This window comes from Prinia subflava, chromosome 3 (assembly GCF_021018805.1).
Source record: "Prinia subflava isolate CZ2003 ecotype Zambia chromosome 3, Cam_Psub_1.2, whole genome shotgun sequence".
Lineage (NCBI taxonomy): Eukaryota > Metazoa > Chordata > Aves > Passeriformes > Cisticolidae > Prinia > Prinia subflava.
Window position 1 is genome coordinate 76,809,305 of NC_086249.1, and position 22,871 is coordinate 76,832,175.

Consider the following 22,871-nt stretch of genomic DNA (forward strand, 5'->3'; position numbering starts at 1 on the left):
ACCTTCTCGTCTAAAAGGGAAACTTCTGGGTAATTATATTGTTAAAAATGGACTTGAGGCACATTCTTCAAATGTATGTAAAGTTATTTTCCACTGCCACAAGGGCAGAAAAGCTGTCTTGGGAATTAAGCCTCAGACAGAGGCTGATATCTTTCCCACATCCCATCAATGAATCCTGGCATTGAGGGCAATGAAAACACACACCACTCCACGATCCAGCACAAGCAGACAAATCCCCAGTTACACTGTGGATGTGATGGACTTGCAGATACTAGTAGAGAAACAAAACATAAGGAAAACAAGCTCTGTCAAGAACCAGAGATTATGTAGAACAGCAAAAACAATGTGAAGTTAGATGACACTTCCTTGTTTTCAGTGTAAGACCTAGACTACTCAAAGAGCTGCAGGGTTTGGACTATCCTCATTATTCACTGCAGACATCTGCTCATTGCTCACCATGCAGAGCTGATAAAAGACTGGGAGAGATTGGTGGAAGAGACTGCTCTCTCCCATCTGTGAAATTCAGTTCTGCTTCTGGAACCTGGAGGAGTGTTTGCTGAACCTGATTGGAAGACCCTTGTCTTGCTTACTGTTGATTTACTGTGGACTGAAGATATTTTCTAGTCAATCTGCAGAGTAAGAAAAAGCTACATCAAAATTAATTGACAAAAACAAATTCTCTTTGCTAAGTGGTAAAATATTCAGACTATTTCAGATCTGAGTCCATCAACAGAACCATTCATTCCTTTGCTATGCCCGTGTAAGTGAAATAAGGAGGGTGAGGATACCAGGTTTATCATTTGATCATCCATGCAGTGTAATTGCTAATATTCTTCCTGACATAGTTTTGAGCTCAGTCTGAGACAATGCCTGGGCACATCTTACGGACAGCACAGCCTAGGGTCTATTCTCAGGAGACAGTGAGTGTTCTTTGTTTTGGGGAGTGAAGACAGTTTAGTCATATAAACATAAGCCTGCAGAACCACTTGCCTACAGGAGTGGAGGAGAGGCATGGATGTAGCTAAGCTCAAAAGAGGTCCACAGCTCTGGCTCTCCTTTGATGGACCTAGTGGCTGAAAATTCTATACCCTGTGAAAACGTCCTGTTAGAGCTGATGAAGCTTCTGTTTCCCACCAAAACAAGCCCTCATGAAGTGTCCCTTTAAAGGTGACCCGTGGTCTTGCAGAGAGCAGGCAGCTAAATTATCTAATCATGGGAGGCAGTGTCTGGCATGTCTAATGTTATTTTCTCATAGTCAGCATACATGTGAGAAATTCAGTGCCAGGAGTAAAAAGGGAAGAAGAGGAAGACTGGGAGGGTCAGATGAAGTCATGAAATCCCCTAAAGCCAAGAAACTGGGAGCAGTCCACAGTAAGCATATGAATTTGTGTGGGACTTAGTATCGTAGGTGTTGGTCTGAATAGTTATTCTCTAGATTGCTGATGTGAAAAAAGAGGAGCCACTCTCTATTCCTGAACAGTGCTACTTAGGGTGTGTTCAGCACTACAAAAGTACCTCTAGATACTCCAGGAATCCTTGAGGCATTTTGAACAATTCAAGTAAGATCACTTCCAGATGTATGAATCACAACCTAAGAGCACCTTTTCCTTTCCACTCTGAGGAGGAATAATAAGGAAGAGAAGACTGCAAATGAGACACTTGGGGTTCAAGTCAAAACAAAGAGATGTGCCAAGAGGTTATTTTCATAAGCTCTATGTGTAACACCTTTAGAGATGAATATTTTCTGGGTATATGGTTTACTGTTTGGCAAACAAACACAGGAATTCTATCTCACTGCAGGATATGTCCCTTGGACAATGTATAGCTGATGGGTGTCTGTAGCACCTAAACCCACAGAGGTGGAAGAGACATTCAACAAAATATGAACTTTAAAAAATGCTGTAAAAGATGTATTATCTTGCTCCTATAAGGCAAGAAAAAAGAAAAATAAATGTAAGTGAAGAAAAAACACACCTCAAGTTTGAAATTATAACTTCAAATTCAAATAGAAAATAATCCTGAGGAACATGTTCTGATTTAGGTATAATGAAAGCTGGGAAGCTGGGTACACTGCTTTTTCTATATACCACACAAACAATATTTTGAGGTGGGTGCCCTTGGGCACCCACAGGATGTCTATGCCTAGCACTTCAAGGACAACAGACTTTGTTCCTAAATGCAGTTATTGGGAATTCTGTTATTCAGTGAAATTACAGAGGGACTCAATATGGCTTGAAATATTATTACGTACCTTGAAAATGTTCTCTTCACAGAGTCAGAAATCACCAAAAATCCTAAATCTTACTAAAAATCTTACTGAATTTACTTACTTACTTATCCAGGAAATCTTACTAAAATTTCTACTGGAAGCAGCATTGATGTCATTGACACATGTGGCGTGCTGGGTATCTCTAAGTATATCGAGATTTGTCAGCAAATGATGGCAAACCAAGGGAAGTAGAATTTTGCCTGTCTTTTGAAGACTGTTAGCTATATTTACTGTTATACTGCAGTGTATGTGTATGCAGCACTCTGCCAAGGAAGATATACTTTTTACTGACCTACTTGTGTTCCAATTTATTGCTAGTGACAGCTGTTGTCAATGATCTGGAGAAAATAAATTGAGAATACAGTAAAGAGACACTGACTGGTCAAAAAAATTAGTTGTCGTTTTAAATCAAATATAAAGGATTTAGTCTCTTTAAAACTTTAGAGTCTGATTAAAATTAAGACTTTAAAGCCATGGCTGGATTACAGTAATTCAGAACTTCATGGATTATGAGATGAAATACTTCATAGGCATCATTTAGGACAAATGCTGCCATTAGGATTACTACATAATTTAGACCTACTGTATTGCATTTCTTCAAATCCTCTGCTGTGGTGCTATACAAATAATATAAAACTGGCTGCCATGTTTAATTTGATCCTTCTAACACATGAGTCAAATTTGTTGACATTTAACATTTGCAGCCACTCTAATCTGCTACATTTCAGTGACTCCTCTGCACAGGAATTTCAGAATGAAAATCCAGTGTAGCTGGTGTTCTGGTGGTGTATCCCAGCTACAAGTTGAGGATGACAGCTGCAGCATTTGACAATCTCCCTCTTCTAGTTAGCACAACAGGCATTTAACTGTTACCGGGTTTTAAGGCCAAATTAGGACATATTTGATTCTGTGTTTTATCTGTTTTGACTTTCTAGAGGTTTTTTTTAGTGGTCTACAAGTTGCTTGGGGATATTCTACATGGAAGGCACTACACATGAACAGTTTAATTGTATCTCTCTCTGAAAAGATGAAAGGGTTTTATTGGAGATGCCTGCCAGAGGAATCCCTTGTAACACTAATGGAGAAAGCTAGCAATAAAAGCCTCTCAGATGATAAAGATGGTGACCAAAGCAGATCTCCTATGACTATATCCTAGGAAAAACAAAAAACAACACAAAACCAGTCCCCTTTTTTTTTGTCAGTAGCTTGAGGGAAAATCAGATGAAGACACAATAGTTTTGTTGTAACTCTTTCTATGTTTTTTTCTAATTCAGAGATGAGCACATCCCATAATTTTGACTTTTATCAGACACTCTGACACCTTTCTGCCTTGTATGTAAATGTTTAAACTGCAGAAAAAATTGAGCAGTTGCAAGTAAATTATAAATGATAGCATATTTTAAGAGATATGGCGAGTTAGGTGGTACTTATAAACAGTTTCATGTTTCCTCAATGGAGATTGTTGAATAAGTGTACCAGGAGAGTTAAAAACATGAGGGAGGGAGGTGGAGAAAGAGGGTGAATAAGGATGTATACACAGTGGAGTTTTCTCCAAAAGAGGCAGAAAAACTGATTGCATTTATTCAGCTTACATCTGCTTATGACTGCCATGAATATACACAAAAATTAATCTCACCAGTCCTCTTTTCTTGACATACAAACCACTTACATCCTTTTGAAGTCCACAGGAATTATTTATACCTTATAGTAGGAAACGTGGTTTCTTTTTATGAGAGGCTGCTGTCTCTTTAGTCACCTTGAGACCAGATAGTGTGAACAAGCATAACAACAACAATAGTAATAATAAAAAAAATTAAAATCCCAATTCTGGTAGAAAGCAGTTCCTAAGGAAACCAGGTTGTTATCCCAGGGTTTCCTTTGGTATAAAGGAGTTTGAGATGTCATGGGTGAAAGTCTGGAAATATGAAAAATATGTCAAGGTCACAGCTCAGAGCTTCAGGCAGTTTGAGGCATACCTAGAACAGAACCTCTTCTACACCAACCAGAAACAAATATCAGTATTTGCAGGCCATAACATTACCAGTCAAAAAGAACCTGGATTTTCTAGGTACTAGGATTTCAACCTTCAGTTTCACCATTATATTCACTAAATAACACTATGTCCTAAATGACCCTGGGGACAAACCAGCTTTTTAAACTTACCAAAAAGAAAGACAGTTACAAGCTTAAATTATTTTAAGAGGAGGACAGGGAGGGATGTATGAAGAATGAAGTGGAAGTGGGGAGGGCCAGGTATCCCTCCAGATACTCATGCTAAGCATTGCTGCTTCCTGCTCCCCCTGCCTTTGTGATACCTTCAGCTGAACAGAAGTAGCCACACAGCAGCAGCTGTCAAAGCTCAGGGATGCAGGGATGACTCCAAACCTCAGGCTTGCCCTGCTCACCTCGCTTGGGTGTTGTGGGACTGGACCCCTGCCAGCTGCATTCTGCACCCTGGCTCTTTAGGGAACAGCCAGTCCTCACTGCTCCCTCATGATGAGGGACTTGTGGCAAGGACTTGCAGTGACAGGAAAAGTGGGAGCGTCTCAAGACTGAAAGATGGTAGGTTTAGAGTAGTTGTTAGGAAGAAATTATTTACTGTGAGGGGAAGTGGGAACAGATTGCCCAGAGAAGTTGTGGAGTTACCCATATCTGTAAGTATTCCAGGACAGGTTGTGTGGGGCTTCGAGCAACATTGTCTTAGTGAGTGGCAGGTCTTCCCACGGAGTGGAATTGGCACTCAGTGATCTCTAAGGTACCTTTACACTCAAACCATTCTATGACTCCATGGCTCAATGCATTCTACTATTCCATGGTTAGAAACTTAATTTATGTTGAAAAATTAAGGTTTTATACAGTATTTCTCATTAATTTCTCAATGTACATTAAGTATAACTGTAATATTTCAGGCAATGTATCAGTTTCTGTTGGAAAATTGTATTTTTCTCTCTTTAAATGCCATTGTTTATTTTAAAGTCATATATACTCACATATCATCAAAGATAAGCTTTGTTCTTCTGCAGTCCCTGGGTGTGGTAGACAGAGGTGACCAAGGCTCTGTTTGGAACTGTGGCTTATTGCAGAGAAGAACATTTTCTGAATTGATGTGAATTGCTTTCTAGACAATAAACAGTAGATAAGACATTTAGGAATTGGCTAATAACTTAAAAAACCCCAAGTAATAAAAACCAGAGAGTCTTTGCATTGTGTTGTGAATTTGAAGTTAATTTTCCTGCTATTTCAGCAGGGAATATGTGTAAGTCTCCTGACACTGATGGCCACAAATTCACAGATACTGCTCAATAAATTGCTTTGTAGAGGGCTTGAGTTGCAATATGATGTACAGGAGAAACTGAATTAAACTATTAGTAACTATCAAAATACTCTGAAACACAGTAAGTGAAATTATTTAAAGATAGATCTGTTGTCATTTAGTAGATTAAATTATACCTCTTGCCTTTGGCTTCCAACCAAGCATTGTACCTTGCTTAGGAGAGCATGGCTCACGTTCGACTTGTTTCACACTACACTGGTGATGTGCCTGTGTTGTATGAATTTGTAGTCCAGGTTTCTTTGTGCTCCAGAGCTCCCCTGATCAGCTTGAAAGATCACTTCTCTCTGCTGCAGTGGAAGCACATGCCTTTTGGCAGGGTCTCATGCACCCCCCAGCTGCAGCCCTGTTCTTCATGTGGCCTCCTGAGCACCTTCATCCCATTGAGTGACCTGCTGTGGGGGCCACTGAGCGCTGCTATGGAGCAAAACAGACCACTGCCAAAACATCCTGTTCCATTGTCAGGTGACAGGCAGAAAGGCACCAGGGATATGGGGGGAAAAGCTCAAATAGGTAAATGCCCACTGTAGCCAAGCTTTGCTTGCAGTTTCTCTCAGATATTTGAAGGACCACTTGGGCCTGCCAGTTGGGAAGATGGGCTAAAACTAAGCTAAAGTTAACATTTATAGTTCATGAGCTTTCATCTTCTATATGGCACATCCAGATCAGTTCATCAGGCTAAAGTTTTCAGATGAATAACCAGATATATAAGAATTTTATTGCAAAGGTTGTTAAATGTTGACCAAATGGTGCATTGCTAGGCTATGCAGAAAATCTCAGTGAAATGCATTTACTGAGGGTGTGGATCATAAAGCAATCACCTTTTACTTTTGATTTCCAGTACATTTGCCAGTGAAGAAATTTAAATTATTTTCAAGATACCCAGTGAAGAATCATAATTATAATTCTGAATGGGTTATAAACTTCTAAATTTATGTTTTGGAAGTTAAAATGTTTAAAACTTTACATTTAATTAATTAAAAGTAAATTAATAACTATAATATGTTAAAGCCCTTTTTACTGGAATATTTTATGTAATTTTTTTTTTCAATTTACCAAAAATATCTGTGAGATGTTCTTGGGAAACACAATTTACACACAAATTTTCTGTTTTTGAAATGTGCCCAAAATTAAGATTCTATTCACTACTTCTTCTTCTGCTCCCATCCCCACACCCTCCCCCCCAAAAAAACCAAAAACCACCAAACAAAAATCTCCCATATATGCTTAACAGGTACAGGGGGGGCACTTATTCCCACAGCAAAAATTACTGGAAGAGGCCACTGCTACAATTCAGGTAGCTTGTTTTCCTAGTTGGAAAGGAAACTATACTTAGGGTTTTGAAGGCACTAATACTTAGGCTTTTGAAACCTCTTGTACATCAAATAACAAACACAACAAATAGATAGAGAATAAAAAACATGAATAGCTTTTATAGCAAGGAGAGGAGCATGGGCAGCAGAGTGCCTTAACAGCTTCTCTAGATGCCACAGCAGTGGGCATCAAGATGATGGTATCCAAATTGCTTCTTCTAGGTATTTCACACAAAGCAGAACAGTGTCATAGGGAGGAGGTGACACTAGTCTGCCCTTGATCATCTATTCTCAGTGTCCTGTAGGCTGGAGGGTAGGGTATGATTTTGAAAGATGAGATGAGAGAGAGATGGAAATTCCTTCCATCAAAAGAGCTAACACTCTTCACTCCAGCATTCTAATCACAGAACTCATGCAAAAATGGGGGCAGCATCTGCTCCTCTCTCTCTGTGCTCTGAAGGCAGAGGACACAATGCAGTGTTGTAGTACAGCTTTATCTGGAAGAGTGGTCTGGGCACACTTAGTGTGAGCAAGACTCTCTGATAAGGACATGAATACAACTCTGATGGAACTGAGTTGTGAGGCTGGTGCTAAGATGTCAGTGGTATAAGCAGAATCTGAAGAAGTTTGTTCTAAGACAGATAGAAGAATTTGTGTGCAGGCACACCTATGGTGAGGCAGTGGCTGAGTGAGCCCTTATACAGTAGGAGCCTTTTGCACCATGAATGTGGGGGCTTGCATCATGTCCAAGCAATGCTCTGGAGGCCCACAGCCATTCGTTTTGGGTCATTAGCTTTTACCTTTTGCTTATTTAGCCTTTGCTATTTGCCTGTTTTACAGTCTGCCCTCTTTCCTTTCTTGTACGCCTTGCTAAACTCCAAACCAGAAAAGCTGAACTTAGAAAATAATATTCATTATTACAACTTTTTTTTTTTTTTTTTTTGCATAACATTCTGCAAAACTATCACAGACTGCAGTACAAAGTGGAAAATATACTGCTAAGCTTTATATTGTGAACAACAGCATACACTTACACTGAAGTCTCCAGGATGTGGCTGCGGCTGGATTTCACCCTTATGTTTTTTGCTGGAGGAGATTGAAGGTAATAGACTGCTGCCATTAGGTCTGCTGGAGGAAGTTAAATCATCGCTGGAATATTTGTGTTTTGATGCATCAGAGAGGGGAGAGACGGGTGACCGAAGCATTTTCTCATTTTTATTTATTGGTATTGCCAAGCTGGAAATGGAAATTACAGTAATGGAGTGTCACAAAGCTGGCTTTGAGAAAGGTAAATGCTTTATATATTACCAAAACTTTGAATTTAAAACCTGCTTGCAGGATAAAGTCTATTGGTATCTGGAAACAAGCTTACAGTATTGGGACCAAGAGTTCATTTACAAATTTGTACCATGTTTCTTCTCTTTCCCTTCAAGGCAAATTGTCATTCTGGAGTTAATATAAAGTCTGTATCAGAGTACTTGAAAAAAAATACAGAGATAAATGGCTACTTGCTCACCATTTCTTAAGGGATAGCTGGAGATGAAGATTAGGCTCTGAAGTGTAAGTTCAGGTTATGGAGCCCTATTTCACCATTACAGGTGACAATTTATAAGCCATGGCAATAAAACCATATGTGAACTAAAACAGGAAATGTGTTTAAAGATGACTGGCTTGTCTTTGTGCTCAGTGCCCAGCCTTTGGTAGCAGTGTTTATACTAATCTAATACAGATTTTGAAGACAAAGAAAGATAGGCTGATAATGCAGACAAAAGGAAACATATGCAAACATCAGACACAGAAATGTGAGCTGCTCTATCTTCTAAGGCAGAAAGCTGTAACACAGACAGTATTTTCAGCTTTCATTTATTTAGGAGAAGTTTTGGATGAGAAGTCAGACAGACCATATAGATATGCCCAGAAATAAATTTCAGATGCACTAATTAGAAGAAAATATTTAGCTGAAAATTTTAAAGCAACACACAAAAAATGCAAGTTTTTAAAGAAGATAGTTGGCATTAAAACTAAAACTGCGTTTAAGGTCAGAAAGACAATTTTAACACTATCCCTTTCCCTGTCACATTCCCCTTTATTCAGCCTATTACTTTTTATGGACAATTCTCACTTCTTTATAGTTACTGTATCAGACAATATACACTTAATGGAATCACAAAAAAGAATACAGTAAAAACTATACTTCATTTCTGCACATAATTTCAGGGAACAGAGCTAATTAAATGCACTCTTATCATACATTTGTCCATTTATCTGGCAAGTCTTTTAAAAAAGTAGCTGTAAAAGAAGCCATGAATGGTATACTGTTTCACATGGCATAATACCTTTAAAACACCACGTCAACGGTTTTGCTTTAATGACCAATGGTGTTTACGAAAGCAAGACTCAGAGTGTGAAAGACAGACAACTGTGCCCTTCTTCTCTCCCTAAGAAAAATAAGATCTTTAGCACTATGTTGAATGTGCAGGCTGATGCTGTAGTTCTTTTTCCTCTTTTCAAACATAAACCCATGCCTTGGCTACCCATGTTTATATATCACTGTCAAAGTGTGGGCCTAAAGCATCCAAGGGAAGCCACAGCTCTTTGGAAGTATACTCAACCCTCAGAAGCTTAACCCTGAACTTGTGAGGAGTGGCTGAGATTTCTACTTGTGCTGCACACCTCCTTCATGGCCTTTGGACACTGAGTAGAGCCCACCTAGACAGTGTGAGCAGCCAAAGTGCAGCAGCACATCTAATACTGAGAGCTCACGCAGGATGACTTGCAGCAGAAGACAGTCAGAGCTGGGATCTGCTGAGAATGGGCAGACTGTGGCTCTGATACAGGTGCAAGAGATTTGGGGTATCTCTGAGCCTGCAGCCTTTCTGCATCTCAGACTGTAATTCCACAACAGAAAATGCTTATGGCTGAAGATGGTTTTGCCCTTCTCATTGCAGCCCTCAGCTGTGCTGCCAAAACTTCTGGGTGGCTGTACTGGGAGATGAATAATACTACCCTCTCAAAAAACGCCCCCAAAATAAAAGAAGGAAAAAGTCAGACAAAAAGAAAGATAAAATAGAAAAAGGGTAAGTGAAAGAGAAAGGAGGAGAAAAAGAAAAAAAGGGAAAGAGAAAAGCAAAAGAAGGAAAATAGAAAAAGGAAAAGAAAGGAAAAAGAAAGGAAAAAGAAAGGAAAAAGAAAGGAAAAAGAAAGGAAAAAGTAAAGAAGGAAAAGGAAAAAGAAAAAGAAAAAGAAAAGGAAAAGGAAAAGGAAAAGGAAAAGGAAAAGGAAAAGGAAAAGGAAAAGGAAAAGGAAAAGGAAAAGGAAAAGGAAAAGGAAAAGGAAAAAAGGAAAAAGGAAAAAAGGAAAAAAGGAAAAAAGGAAAAAAGGAAAAGGAAAAGGAAAAGGAAAAGGAAAAAAGGAAAAGGAAAAAAGGAAAAGGAAAAGGAAAAGGAAAAGGAAAAGGAAAAGGAAAAGGAAAAGGAAAAGGAAAAGGAAAAGGAAAAGGAAAAGGAAAAGGAAAAGGAAAAGGAAAAGGAAAAAGAGTTTTGTTTTCAAACAAGTTTCTAGAGTATATTTACAGGAGAACCTCAGAGGCATCTATGGTGGTGTAACTGGAGAGGGGGTGTGCCAGCATGAGCAGATGCTGGTTGCAAGAGGACCAGGAGGTCCTGATATCTGCACTGCTGGTTTAGCTGCAGCCTCAGTAGCCCTTCCTCAGCTGTGGGAATATCAGCATTTGCAATCATGTCCTACACTGTGGCACAAACCACAGAAACATCTTGGAAGCAAACCAGGAGACAACTGTAGGAATTAGGAGGCAACTGTACATTTCCGAAATTATTTGTTTCTCTAATACAGAGTTGCTACTGGAAGCACTGAATATAATGTCAAGGAAAAAAAGAATTGCTGCCTTGCTTCCAGGAAGACCAGAATTAACCCTGTGACACAGCAAGCTATGACAGCCATGCTACTCTCTGAAAATTAATGCAACATAAAACATGTGACACTGGGGTAACAGGAACAGCATTCCACAAGAAAGGAACAACCACCCACAAGAAAGGAGCTGTTCTGGGCATTGTTTGCACTTTATGAGACGTATGTGACGTGTCAGGACAAAGAAATAATGCATATAATGCATATTTTTAAAGAAACACTATCAGTTTTCTTTTGGATTTTTCCCAGTATTAATGACAAGAATTGCTCAACCTTATCAAAGATGTGTTCAACAGAAAAGCCCACTATAATAAATACAAATATTTTCTTATTTAGTAGCAGTTTCATCACAAGAAGTACCCTGATACTACCAGAAAAATAATAATAAAAAAAGAATACTGATAACCAGCACGCACCAAGCAGCATGCAGCTGAACTCTGAAAATGTGCATGTCTAAGTTTGACTGCTGGAGGCCCCCAGAGAAACTCAAGTGTGATTGCTCTGACATTGATAGGGCTCTGTGTGCATAAACCATGCCAGCAAATGCTAAATATTCATCTTTTGTTTCATGCCCTATATCCTTTGAAAATCTCACTTTTAAAAAAGTCTTAAGTTCCTTGTCCTAGAATACTTATGAATTAGACAGAATGGAATATTTGTAATCTCAAAAATATTGATTCTCAAATATATTCTGGAGCTGAGTTATGCAGGCATTCTTATGAACACTTTTTTTTCCAATATTTTCCACAGAGCTGATACATAATTCTATTTATACAGTCAAAGCTTGAAACTGGTAAGTAAAGAAAGTAAAGAAAGTCTAAGTAAAGAAGTAAGATGTTTGTATATGTGAATCGCTGCCTACAACACAGTGTTAGGGAATATGTCCTGGACAGTCACAATGCTCTAGCTATAATTACTTGTTCCATGAGCCTCACACTCAAGCTCACGACTTTTTTGTGCAACAGGACAAAAATGCAAGTACGTAAATGTGTCAGGAGCTACTCATTTCATCATTAAACCAGAAGAACAGAGAATGCAGTGGGTAATTTTTCAACATAAAATGTGATAATTAAAAAATAAATCCTACTAAAGGAAAAAATAACACCTGGCAATAAACTGCAACTAGTTGTATGATTCAGTGGTAACTAAGAAGGGAAAAGCTTACCTATTTTCATGCATACTGCAGTGATTTGTTGTTGTGATGCCTTGGGCAGAGGCAGCTAATCGTGAAGAACTCTCTCGCTCTAAGTGAGTCTTCTTGATGTCTCTGCACTCTTCCTCATTTTCACACTAAGTGAAGAGAAAAGTAGTATTTTTTTATGGTTTGGATTTACTACAGATCCAAATATATTTCAGCAAGTCAGGGGCTGGTATTTTCTGTCATTTTGTTACAAATGATGATATTTTCTTTAAGTATATATCTAACATGGATCAGAAATGATTGGTCCTTGTCTTAAAAAATAAAATCTAAAGAGGCAGCGTGTAAAGAAAGGGATACAATATAAAACTTGGTTTCCACCACTTCCCCATTTGAACCAGGGTTGCCATCTTGCAGATACTAATAAAAGAAGAACGAAAACATGAAGAAAGATAAAACAATATGGAAGACTGCTTTAGACAAATGGTCCTCAAAAATATACAGATCCATCTGCACACATACAGTAGCTTAGAGGGCCACAGATGACTGGTTGCACAGCAGAACCGTCCAGAAATTGAGCAGATGCTGATTCCAGTTCAAGAATGACTTTTGGGGTCAGATCAGTACAAACAGACCAGAAAGCCTGCTTGGTGAACAGCTACGGCCATGGAGTGGCAGAGGCTTCCCTCCTGGCACCAGAAAATGAGTGGGAGTAGGGCAGAAGGGTGGATGTGAGCAGAGGGCTGTGCCAGTGCACTGTGACAGTGCTGCTGAGCAGGGGGCAGCTAATGGACTATGGTCCTAGTCCTACACCAATGGACTATGGTCCTAGTCCTACACCTGTAGCCCCAAGGGAAAATGGGGCCACCAGGGTGTGAGGGAGCCAGCATCCAGGACCAGTCGGGTCCCAGGTCTCTGCGAATGCATCCCTCACAAAAGCCAGGGCTCCCTGCTGGGAGCTGAAGGGCTTGACTCTTGCTGACAGTCAGAAGGGAAAAAAGATGCTGCCTCGTCTTGTACCACACACAGAGTGATACTGTGTAGACTATGACAAGACAGCAGACAGTTGTCCCTTTGCTGACCTGACCATCATTTCCAAATGCTCAGGTTTTGGGAGAAGCCTCAGGAGAGAAAATTATACTACTATAAAGGCAGTGCCTTCGCTAAAGCACGCAAAGCCACATGCCAGCAGTCAATGCTGTTTCCAAGGAGCTGTGATTTCCCAAGGCCAGGAATTTCATCACCTCCAGAGATGGCATTTCCTCTGGGGCTTGGCCAGTCCCTACGTGGAAAGCAGGGACCCATCCCAGCTCTGAAAGGCCAGCCTGGAGAAGATGCTGCCATCGAGCACCGGACGTGGGTGCAAGAGGTGTTGGCCTCCCGCTTGCTGGAGGCTCCCCTACCCATTTAATCTGTTCCCCAGCAGCTCACCTTGCGTTTCCTTCTAGATTTCGGTAAACCCTTCTCTGCGGGGGGTTCAGCACTACTACCCTGCGGGAAGCTGGCCGCCTGGTTTGCTCCGGCGCTCATGGCCAGCGGTTCTTCGGGCAAACGCTCTGGAATCCTGGACAAAAGAGCCAAGTCAATGTTGACCCACAGCGACTTTACCTCATCACTGTCTTTCAGAGGAGACAGGAGCTCATTCCTACCGAAAGGAACCAGGGTGTAAAACTGTTCCTCCAGCTCCTTTGCTATTTCACTACTAGTCCTGGCATTAATAGAGCCAAAGGCACTGCAGCCGCCGTGGGGTTTGCTGGCGGTGCCGGTCCCCGCGTCCTTGGCACCCCGCGGCTCAGGCCCGGCTGCCGCTGGCGCCTTGGGCAGCGGGCGCTCCTCCCGCTCCGACTCAGAGCCTGAGTCGGAGGAGGACGATGAGGATGAAGACTCGGTGTCGATGAACTCCTTGGATTTGGGCGCCGTTTTGCTGGGCCCTCGGGCCCGACGCTTCTCCCCAGCTGCAGCTGAGCGGGGCTCCCGGCGGTGCCCCGCTCTGCAGCCGCCGCCGGCGGGCCGGGCCCTGGGCGCCTCGCCAGCGGCGCTCTCGGCCAAGCCGTGGCTCCGGGGGGGCTCCTCCGCGCTGGGGCAGGGGGGCCCGTCTCCGGCGGAGTTCCTCTCGGCTCGCCGCGGTGCCTTCTTCCCTGCTGCCCGCCTCGGCGGCCCGCCGTCGGCAGCGAGGGGTGACTTCTGCCGGCTGCCCTTGCTGCCCGGCGCTTTGTTGGCGGTCCTGGGCCGCGGCCCGTCCCCGGCGGCGGCGGCGGCGGTGCGGCTCTCCTCGCTGCGGTGCTCGGCCGGGCCCTCCGCCGGCGTCTTCTGTCCTTCCTGCCGCTCTACCTTGACGCGGCCGTAGTAGGGATGGGCTTCCAGCGCCGGGCCATCGTGGTGGGTTAGGATGGGTGCTTTGTGAGGGGTGACTTTGTTCAGCCACTTGTCCAGCTGCCACTTGTTGGACGAGGGCGGCTCAGGCTGAAAGGGAAACAGAGGGCAACGAGGTTAGTGCCGAGATCCTGCTGCGCCCACCCCGGGGGTCCCTCAGGGACACGGAAATATCGCATCCTTCCGGGCACCACAGAGATTGGTGCCTCCAAGAGCTGCCCCAACCTACGGCAACGCCCTGGCACTGTCCCTGCCCGGCAGGACAGCCCTCGTGCATTGCTAGCGGGGATGGTTTTGGTTTCAGAATGGGGTTGGAGATGAGGAGAAGGGATTCTGTGATGCATCATTTCCAAGGTGATTCACAATGGCAGTACTGCCATTGGCTCTACTGGGGAACACTTCCAAGTTCCCAAATAGAAAAAAATGCAATGGCAATAGGAAGGGAGGAAAACAAGGCAGGAGTACAGCTGAGGCTAGGGGAGGATAGCTATCAGGAAAGCTAGGGATGTGCATGTTGTGTCCTGTGCCGTTGCAGTAAATACAGAAAGCATTTAAAGAGCATACAAAGTGGCATGTGGAGGGGAGTTGGAAGGCTAACCAGGCGCTTCATGTAATCTGCCTGGTATTGACATTATAATCCACAAACATTTGTTGTGTGGTGGTGTTGTCAAGGGTTCATTTTGTGAGTATTGTGTGGCTGTTAGTTTTTCTTTTAATGTCTGTCACAACATTATCAAGTTATAAGAGCGCATCTAAAACATAATGGTGTTTGGACAGGGAAGAAGTGGGATAATCATGATTTCAAATGTAACCACAGCTGAGACAATGTTATTTCAGAACAGTGTGTGACTGTTTTCTAGTGCTTCTTGCAATCAATAATTTGAATGTAATAAAATGAAGAGGAAAGGCAAAACCCCCCAAAACAAACAGATGATGGAGTAGATGGCTAGCCATAACCTAACCCCACAAAAGCCAAAGCAAAAAATTTCCTAATTTCCTCAGATGGAACCAATATTTGGTTCACTAGGCTATTGCACATGAATAATCAAAAACTGTGTCATGAGTTGAACATGAAAATCATCAGTGCTCTGGAAGAAAGTTTGCTCAAGAGAGAGTATCCACAGTCTCCAACTTAAAAGAGTATCTTACTTCCTATTTAAAGTAGATGCCTGAGGGCAACACAAGTTTCCTGCACAGCCAAGGGCATCTTCAGAATCACCCACTGAGGACTGTATGCACTCTACATGGAGCAAAGGCTCCTAAAATAAGCAAAAAAATTAGACATTGGAATTCATATGATAAAAATATTCCTTCTAGCTAAAGTGTCTAATTTACTCATTACTGAGCTAGCCCAGACCTATGGGAAGTTTGCAGGACTGGCTTACATTTATGTTTTTTAAAGCATGCTCCCTAACACCTTACATGAAGGATTTCTCTCCTGAGCTGTAAATCTGGAAAATGGATGGTCAATATTCCTCTTGGATGAAGCTTTATTTTTACAACCCTTAACTCTTTATCTAAAAGTGAACAGTATTTTTTTTATTGCTGTTGAAAATACAGATAGATTTGTTTGGTGCCATTCACTGTGCACATACTGAATTTACTAGATTATATAATAAAAGATTCACTATACATGGAAGTCTTTCCACTGTTCAGGTGTATTTCAGAAAAAGAGATACATCAGAAGCACATGGGGAAAAGTACACTTCTGCCCATAAGTAGAGGTCAGAGTGAGTGCTGCTTGGAAGTTCAAAAAAACTTCCAATTCATCTGTTACATCCCATTCTGCCTCTTTATGTATCTTGTAACTCTTGAAAACAGTGGCTCACGGATTTCAAGGGATTATAGTAAACCAGCAGAAAAAAGTGATTACATGGTACAGTGTCATAACCTGGCAGTGTAGGTCTTTCCTAGATTCTTACCAACCTATTCGCCAACTATAAAGTTTAATAAAAAGGATCAACAGTGTTACCAGCTTTACTGGTTTTGTCAGGAGTTTCAGGGGTACTTTTGAGGTTTAGTTAAATAAAAATTCAAATCCTCGTGGCTTCTGAAAAAAACACCTAAGATCTGTCTGCTAAAAAAGTCCTTTAAGATGCATCTGATAAAAGTAAAATCTCTGCAGCCCATCAGGGAAATTAAAAGAATTCAAATTTAAAAAATTGTAATTTTAAAACTTTTCTCACTAATTTTGGGCACTGATACCATTTTTGAATATTTGAGACTGTCAGTGTTCCTGAGTGATGCCAGTTCATTTTTGGAAGTAATTTATTCAATTGATTGTTGTAACTGAAAATTACTGTACTTTGAGATCACATTAAAAAAAAAAAAAAAAAAAAAAAAAAAAAAAAAAAAAGTACCTTGCAAGAGAACAAATCATGACAGCCAAGAATAGATAGCAGGACTGGTAAAAAATAGACCGGGAAAATTCACTTGAAAATTTTTACCCATCCATTATACATGCCTAATTGTAATTATTTGTGGGAGAAAAAGAAAATCCCTAGTTTTTCATTCTACAGAAGAAAAGTTGGTTTGTTGGAATTGGAAGTTTTTCAGCAGTACGTAAGGATAGAAATGATAGAAATAAATATGAATATATATCCAGAATATTCTGATACCAGAATGCTCTCTGCCCATTTGTTTTGGTGTCATGAAAATATGCTGCCCCTAGGGCCTTTTAGAGAACTGGGCAGTTTTCAGCTGGGGTAAAGCCAGTGCTGTCCAGATGGGCACCAGTAATAGGAGTAACAGTCTGTGATCAGCTGACTTGCAATTAAATATAGGTTTGGCATGAAAACTCAAATCAGGAAACTTAACAAAGATACTTTCAGGGATCAATGTACCACAGACATACACATGTGCCAGGCTTCATGAAGAAACAGGAGGATGTGATAAATTTCTTTAAATATGGTGGGTGGATTCATCTGTATGACATAGACACCTATATCTTAGCTAGTCAACAAGTTCCTTCTCCAGTCAGTGGACTACTCTTCTAGGGTGTGAAAAATTCCCTCTTGAAATAGACATATGAAACAGGCCAGATGAGCTGGGCCCTAAAAACGTCTTTTCCTCTCCACAGACTGTAAAGGGGAGGCTGAGGTGGTGAGCAGATGTAGGTATCTACAGGAGAAGGGTGCAAATTTAAGTGGGATGACTCCCACGCAGCATGTCTATATATATCTCAGATCTCTTCAAGGCTGCAAGTGCAACCAGAGGCATGAATGGCATGCATCCAAAAAGAAACTTGTCAAAATGTTATCCAGAAAGACTTTCTAGGGTAAAGGGCTGTTAAACAATGCCAGTGTAATGGGGTCACTCTATGCTTGTTATTACAAAGAGGGACCTAAGGTGTGGCTAATATATGGTAAACTTGAAGTACAACACCACTTTTGCTGAGAGATAAGAGAGCGTATAAGATGTGCATGGACTTAGCCCACCATCCTGCAAGCTACTCTGCCTATTGTAAATCCATGTACTAATTTACTCTTGTGGTAACTTGCTTGTGCTGCCCTGCTACCAAATACTTCACTCATACAATGAGCAATCCTCATACAAATGTGCTTTCTTGTTATGTTTAAGGCACAGACGGCAATGATGATGAAGAAGATGGTGATGATTATTATTATCACTATTACTTCATTGCTACTATTAACTCTGCTGCTAGTGCTTTAACAAATTAGAACTGGGCATTCCCACGTGCTAGGCACAGCACACATATTCTCTAAGAGATGGTTCTTGGTACAAAGAGTTTTCTGGAGGGAAGGGAGAGTATAGTTTGCAGTCTTTGTCAATAATAGTCCACAGGACAGCCAAAACCCATGAATCCTATTTGCAAAGGTACCGATAGCATCTATCGTTGGTCTAGTGGTAAAATTCCATTTCTTTTGTATATGTGACTCCTTAAAAAAGAGAAAGAAACTAATGGTTGCAAACTAGTCACAACAGCAAAACCTGTAAAGGGCATTGCATCAGGTAGATGGGGCTGGTGGGGCTCAGAAAGGGGCATCCTTCTCTTCTGGTCTGGTAGTTGTTGTGAGGGCAGTGATCCTTTGTTCCATGTGATAGCTTCTCTGCTTCCTTCCTGCCCATTCCCCATTCTTGTCCTCCCTCATAGTAGGAATTCATGGTTGCCTAACCAAAGACAGCTTTAGTAAAGGCCTCAGGATAATTCAGTGGAACAAAGAACAAACCAAATTTCTAGTTTTAGAAATGGATCTTTTTCTATATACTTGACACCTAAATTTTTTCAACCATCATAAGATGTCATTGTTTTCCAGACTCCTCATTTATGACATTAATTAAGGTCATTCAAAGAATTCACGACTTCAGCAAAGACACAGGAGATAGAAGTCTCAGTTCCTTGTTCATAATTTTAGGTTTGGCAGTCCACAAAACTTTAACTACTCCCATTAATGTCTGAGGCACCTTAATTTGTCCACATCACTGAAACCAGTCTGAATGTTGTCTCCTGTTCTAGCCCAGCCATTATTCTTAGTTTACTGCAGACATAAAGTAAAGACAGCTGAGCTAGTCACTACTGGCTCTAAATAGTCAATGGAAAGAAACAGACACTTTTAGGGGGCAATTCATCTAATCTACTTTATATGTATGCTTTACAATGAGCTGCTTTTACACTCTAGGCAACTGCATTTAGGCACCTGAGGATAACTTGAAAATCTCAAAATGAGATGAGGAAAAATTACAGAAGGCATGAAACAGCACTTGAATTGTTATATAACCTCAAATGCAGAAGATACACTGCCCCAGAAATAAGAATCTTTGAGTATATGCATATAATATTTCAGATTAGGGCGTGGGGGAAAGAATGAAGTCTTCATAACGGTTTGCAGATTTCTACATTAAGTTGCTCCCAACCTTTAAATATGGAGTTCCTGCCCAGCTTTTTGCTGGACTACTCAAGTTCATTGAATCTGAAAGCACCAGTTAATGCTAAATCAAAAACCAAGATATTTATGGTTTTTTTAAAACTTGTTCTTTGTTTTTTTTTGTCTTATCCAATAGATTACATTACTTTTAAGACTAAATCTAGAATTGAGTCCACTCCTTAAACTTAGGTGGACATGGCCTCCCTTTAGGGAGCTTCCAAGGACCTGTTTCTTTCCATTTACTGGGTAAGAAACTGGCATATGCTTTAGAAAGATGGCTTCACTGGGTGCATAAATGTAAATTAAAGCATTTATGCAAAGCTAAAAGGACTTTCAGTCAGAAATATCACTTGAGCATGTTTGAACTGGTGCCATCAGTCATGTGATAGGCCTGGCAAAGCATTTACCCTTGGGGAAAACACAGGTATTCTACTTCCCTGGGACATCCATACCCTGTCTGTGTGTGCTGGCTCCCATATCCCATCAAGGGATGAAAATTGCCTATGAAAATCACCGCAGCCATCACATTTCTGAGTCATTTACATTTTTGTGTAGGCATGTCTCATACAGCATGTCCTAGAGGGCAAACCACACAAATATAATGCAAAGAGACAAGCAAGCTGTTAGAGTGGAGCAGGTGTTTTGTGACAATGATCACTGACAGCTCAGGCTCTGTACAAAAAGTAGTTCCACAGATCTTGAGAGGATATGTATGAAATGCTTAAGAGAAGGCACTTCCTCCATGTTTCCATGACTTAGTTCTCTGCTGGACTTTATGAAATCCATGACCTGCCTCAGTTAATTAGCTTCATGCATTTGCTGAGGAATTGCTGCTCTTGGGTCCAAGCAGCAGGAGTATCTGCCTAGACAGGAACCACTCCTCCCTTCCTGTGCTTCTCCTCTCATCTCATATCTCCTTCCCCTTTCTTTCTTCTCTTTGCTCCTTTTCGTCCACCTTTTGAGATCCCACAGGGAGAGGAGAGACTGAGGGTGAGATCTTTGCACTAATTCCAGCAGGGAATTAAAGAGTAGACAGAGAACAAGGTCTTAACAGGTCAGATGAGAAAGCTCAGAATTGGAAATAAGACGTGGGGTATTGCAGGGAGAGCAACAAGAGAGACTGGAAAGAATAGGGAGGTATGTAGGAAGTGGACAAAGTGAGAGGAAAATTAACTGGAAATGGGTCTGAAATTAGAGTGAAGGAAAGACAGAAGATAAGTGTTAAACAAGGAACAAAAGTGACAGAACCTGAGAAAAATATATTAAGGAGTTTCTGTGAGTACTGCATTTTGCTCAGTTGGAAACATGGCTCCAAATAACCAAGGAAAATATGAGGAAAGGTTTGCTGTTTTTTCAGCATAACTTTTTTTCCAGTGTGAGAGAATAGGTGAGACAGTTTTGGGGGGAGGATTCTAGTGATTGGATGGTTTATGTGGAGTAGGAAAATACACAGACTGTATTTCATGTGTATTTACAATCTTGCTGCTAGATTTTGGAATATTTTTACATACATTAATGTGTGTGATGTGGCTGTGGAGTTCATAGTTTAATTCTGAATATGTGTATTGACCAAAACATGTAAAAATGTCAATCCTGGTAGAAAAGCAGAGCAGAAAAAGCCGTTTTGTTGTGTCTGTTGAGCTTTCTGCAGAGGTGAAAGCAGAAGGTGTCACAGCACTGGAAGCTTAATTGTAGTTTGGCTAGGGCTTGTGTACATGTGGAAATTTTCAGTGCTAGCTTTCCAGATGACTAGTTTGGGCTCCATATTTTGCACCATGAGTAATTCAGTTTAGTCCATTTTGGAGGTGAATTGAAAGAAATCACATAAAGGCAGCAGTAGCAGAGAATAACTCACTTAGAGAGTGAGGCAAGGAAAGTGCATGAGTGAACAACTGGTTTCTTTTAAAAATTCACCCTCAAGCTGATTTAATAATAGCTTCCCTGTGAAGAGAAGCCCTTAGTAGCCTTGCAGTGCTGGGAGCCCACATCAGGACTTTATCACAGTAAGCAAGCCATTGCTATGGAGGCAGAGTTGCACAGAACTTCAAGCAAGCTGAGAGCCTTGCACGTTGCTCCACTCGTCTCCAATTTGAGGAAAATGTAATAGGGTTATTCCTTTCTCCATTTTTGTTTCAAATGCTCTAATATTCCCTGAGATTCCCCTGACACTTATATTTCACTATTTCACAGCATGCCAGGAGGAGGATCCTTGGGATTTTCTCTCCTTTTGTTTTTTTAATGTATCTCCTCAGAGCCTCCTTGCGTTGGCTTGGCTGGGAAAAGGTGTGAGTGGGTGTAGTAATGCAGTGCCACCCCAAATCGCAGCGAGAAGCCCTTACCTCTGGGCTGGAGTAATGCGAGGGCTTGCTGCCGTCACTCTCGCTGGAGCTGCTCTCGCTCTCGGAGTCGGACTCGGAGCTGGTCTCGGATTCACTGGAGCTGCTGCTGCTCGACCCCTTGCTGGAGAGTCCCGAGGCTCGGGCATTGGACTGCGGCACCACCAGGCTGCCAGCCCCACACACAGCCCAGCGGGTGCGGGGACAGGGAGGGAAGAGAAAAAACAGGAACATAAACATAAAAACCCCACATATAGGAACCGTGCTGTTTTAGGGAGCAGACTCTCTGAATGCCTGTGAGCTTGTCTCTGCTGCTGATGAACAGTGAAGCAACTTCAACATTACATTGCTATAGTTGGGGGGAAAATATGCGGTTACTTTCATATCCATTTAAATCCATAGCCTTTGCCATCTTTTTCATGTGGGGGAGAGTCAAATTTTCACTTTACCTTGTCCCTTTTCCCATTCCACAAATATTTTAGGATATATTAAAATACTGAGTGTTAAAAAGCAGTATAGAAAGCAGTTTTATGCAGTCTAATGAACATTCAGCCCAGAGGTGAAAGAAGGAGACCAAAAAGGTGAACAATTAAGAAATGGAGTTGAACCCCACACTACTAGTCATAAGTAGTAATAGCAATAACCATAAAAATAATAATATTAATACATCTTCACTGGTGCTTCCAATTCCCATCTTCAATTTTGCACACTTCTTCACCTACCCATAAATGATGTGATTACCTGTATACACCATCTTGATATTGACAATTCAAGATCTAAGACCCAGTCTGCAAAAACTTGAAGAGCTCAGGCCTGTGTTTTTGCATGTCAGCAGAGCAGTGCTGTCAGCAGAGCTACTTGCCTTCTTTAAAGTTATGTTTGCATGCAAGTGTTTGTATTATCAGGCCTGACAGCAGAAGAAATGTGTATTTTCCTGAAATAGTTGACCATGCATATTAAAAATATCACAGTCATAAAGACTTGAGTATGAAATATCATATTAAGTCATCCAGCTTATTCCCTAGGCAATGCAATATTGTTCCCTATAGCAGGGTGCATTTTCTAGTGAGTTGTTCAATTTGATTTTAAATGACTTGAATGCAGCTTTTAGTTTTACCCCTGGGAAACTTCCCTGCAAACTAACCCAAATTCCACTGTCAGAAATTTCTCCCTACATTCAACCTGAAGTTGCCCTTTTAAAATTTATAGTTGTTACTTATTATTTCATCGTATTACTAATCGTTACTATGATAAATTATCCTCCTCCCTTTTTGCTCTCACATTTTTGCAGATTGTTT

General features: G+C 41.2%; 1 protein-coding gene across 1 annotated transcript in view; it reads right to left on the reverse strand.

The window, feature by feature from the left end:
• AFF3 (ALF transcription elongation factor 3) overlaps positions 1-22,871 on the reverse strand; it is a 263,998-nt gene that overhangs the window by 20,983 nt on the left and 220,144 nt on the right. The window contains exons 10-14 of the mRNA XM_063393447.1: positions 21,577-21,742; positions 13,410-14,441; positions 12,006-12,130; positions 7,948-8,149; positions 5,260-5,387 (exon numbers count right to left, since the gene is read on the reverse strand). Of these exons, the coding sequence (XP_063249517.1) occupies positions 5,260-5,387; positions 7,948-8,149; positions 12,006-12,130; positions 13,410-14,441; positions 21,577-21,742 (1,653 nt within the window). The remainder of the gene's footprint in view (positions 1-5,259; positions 5,388-7,947; positions 8,150-12,005; positions 12,131-13,409; positions 14,442-21,576; positions 21,743-22,871) is intronic.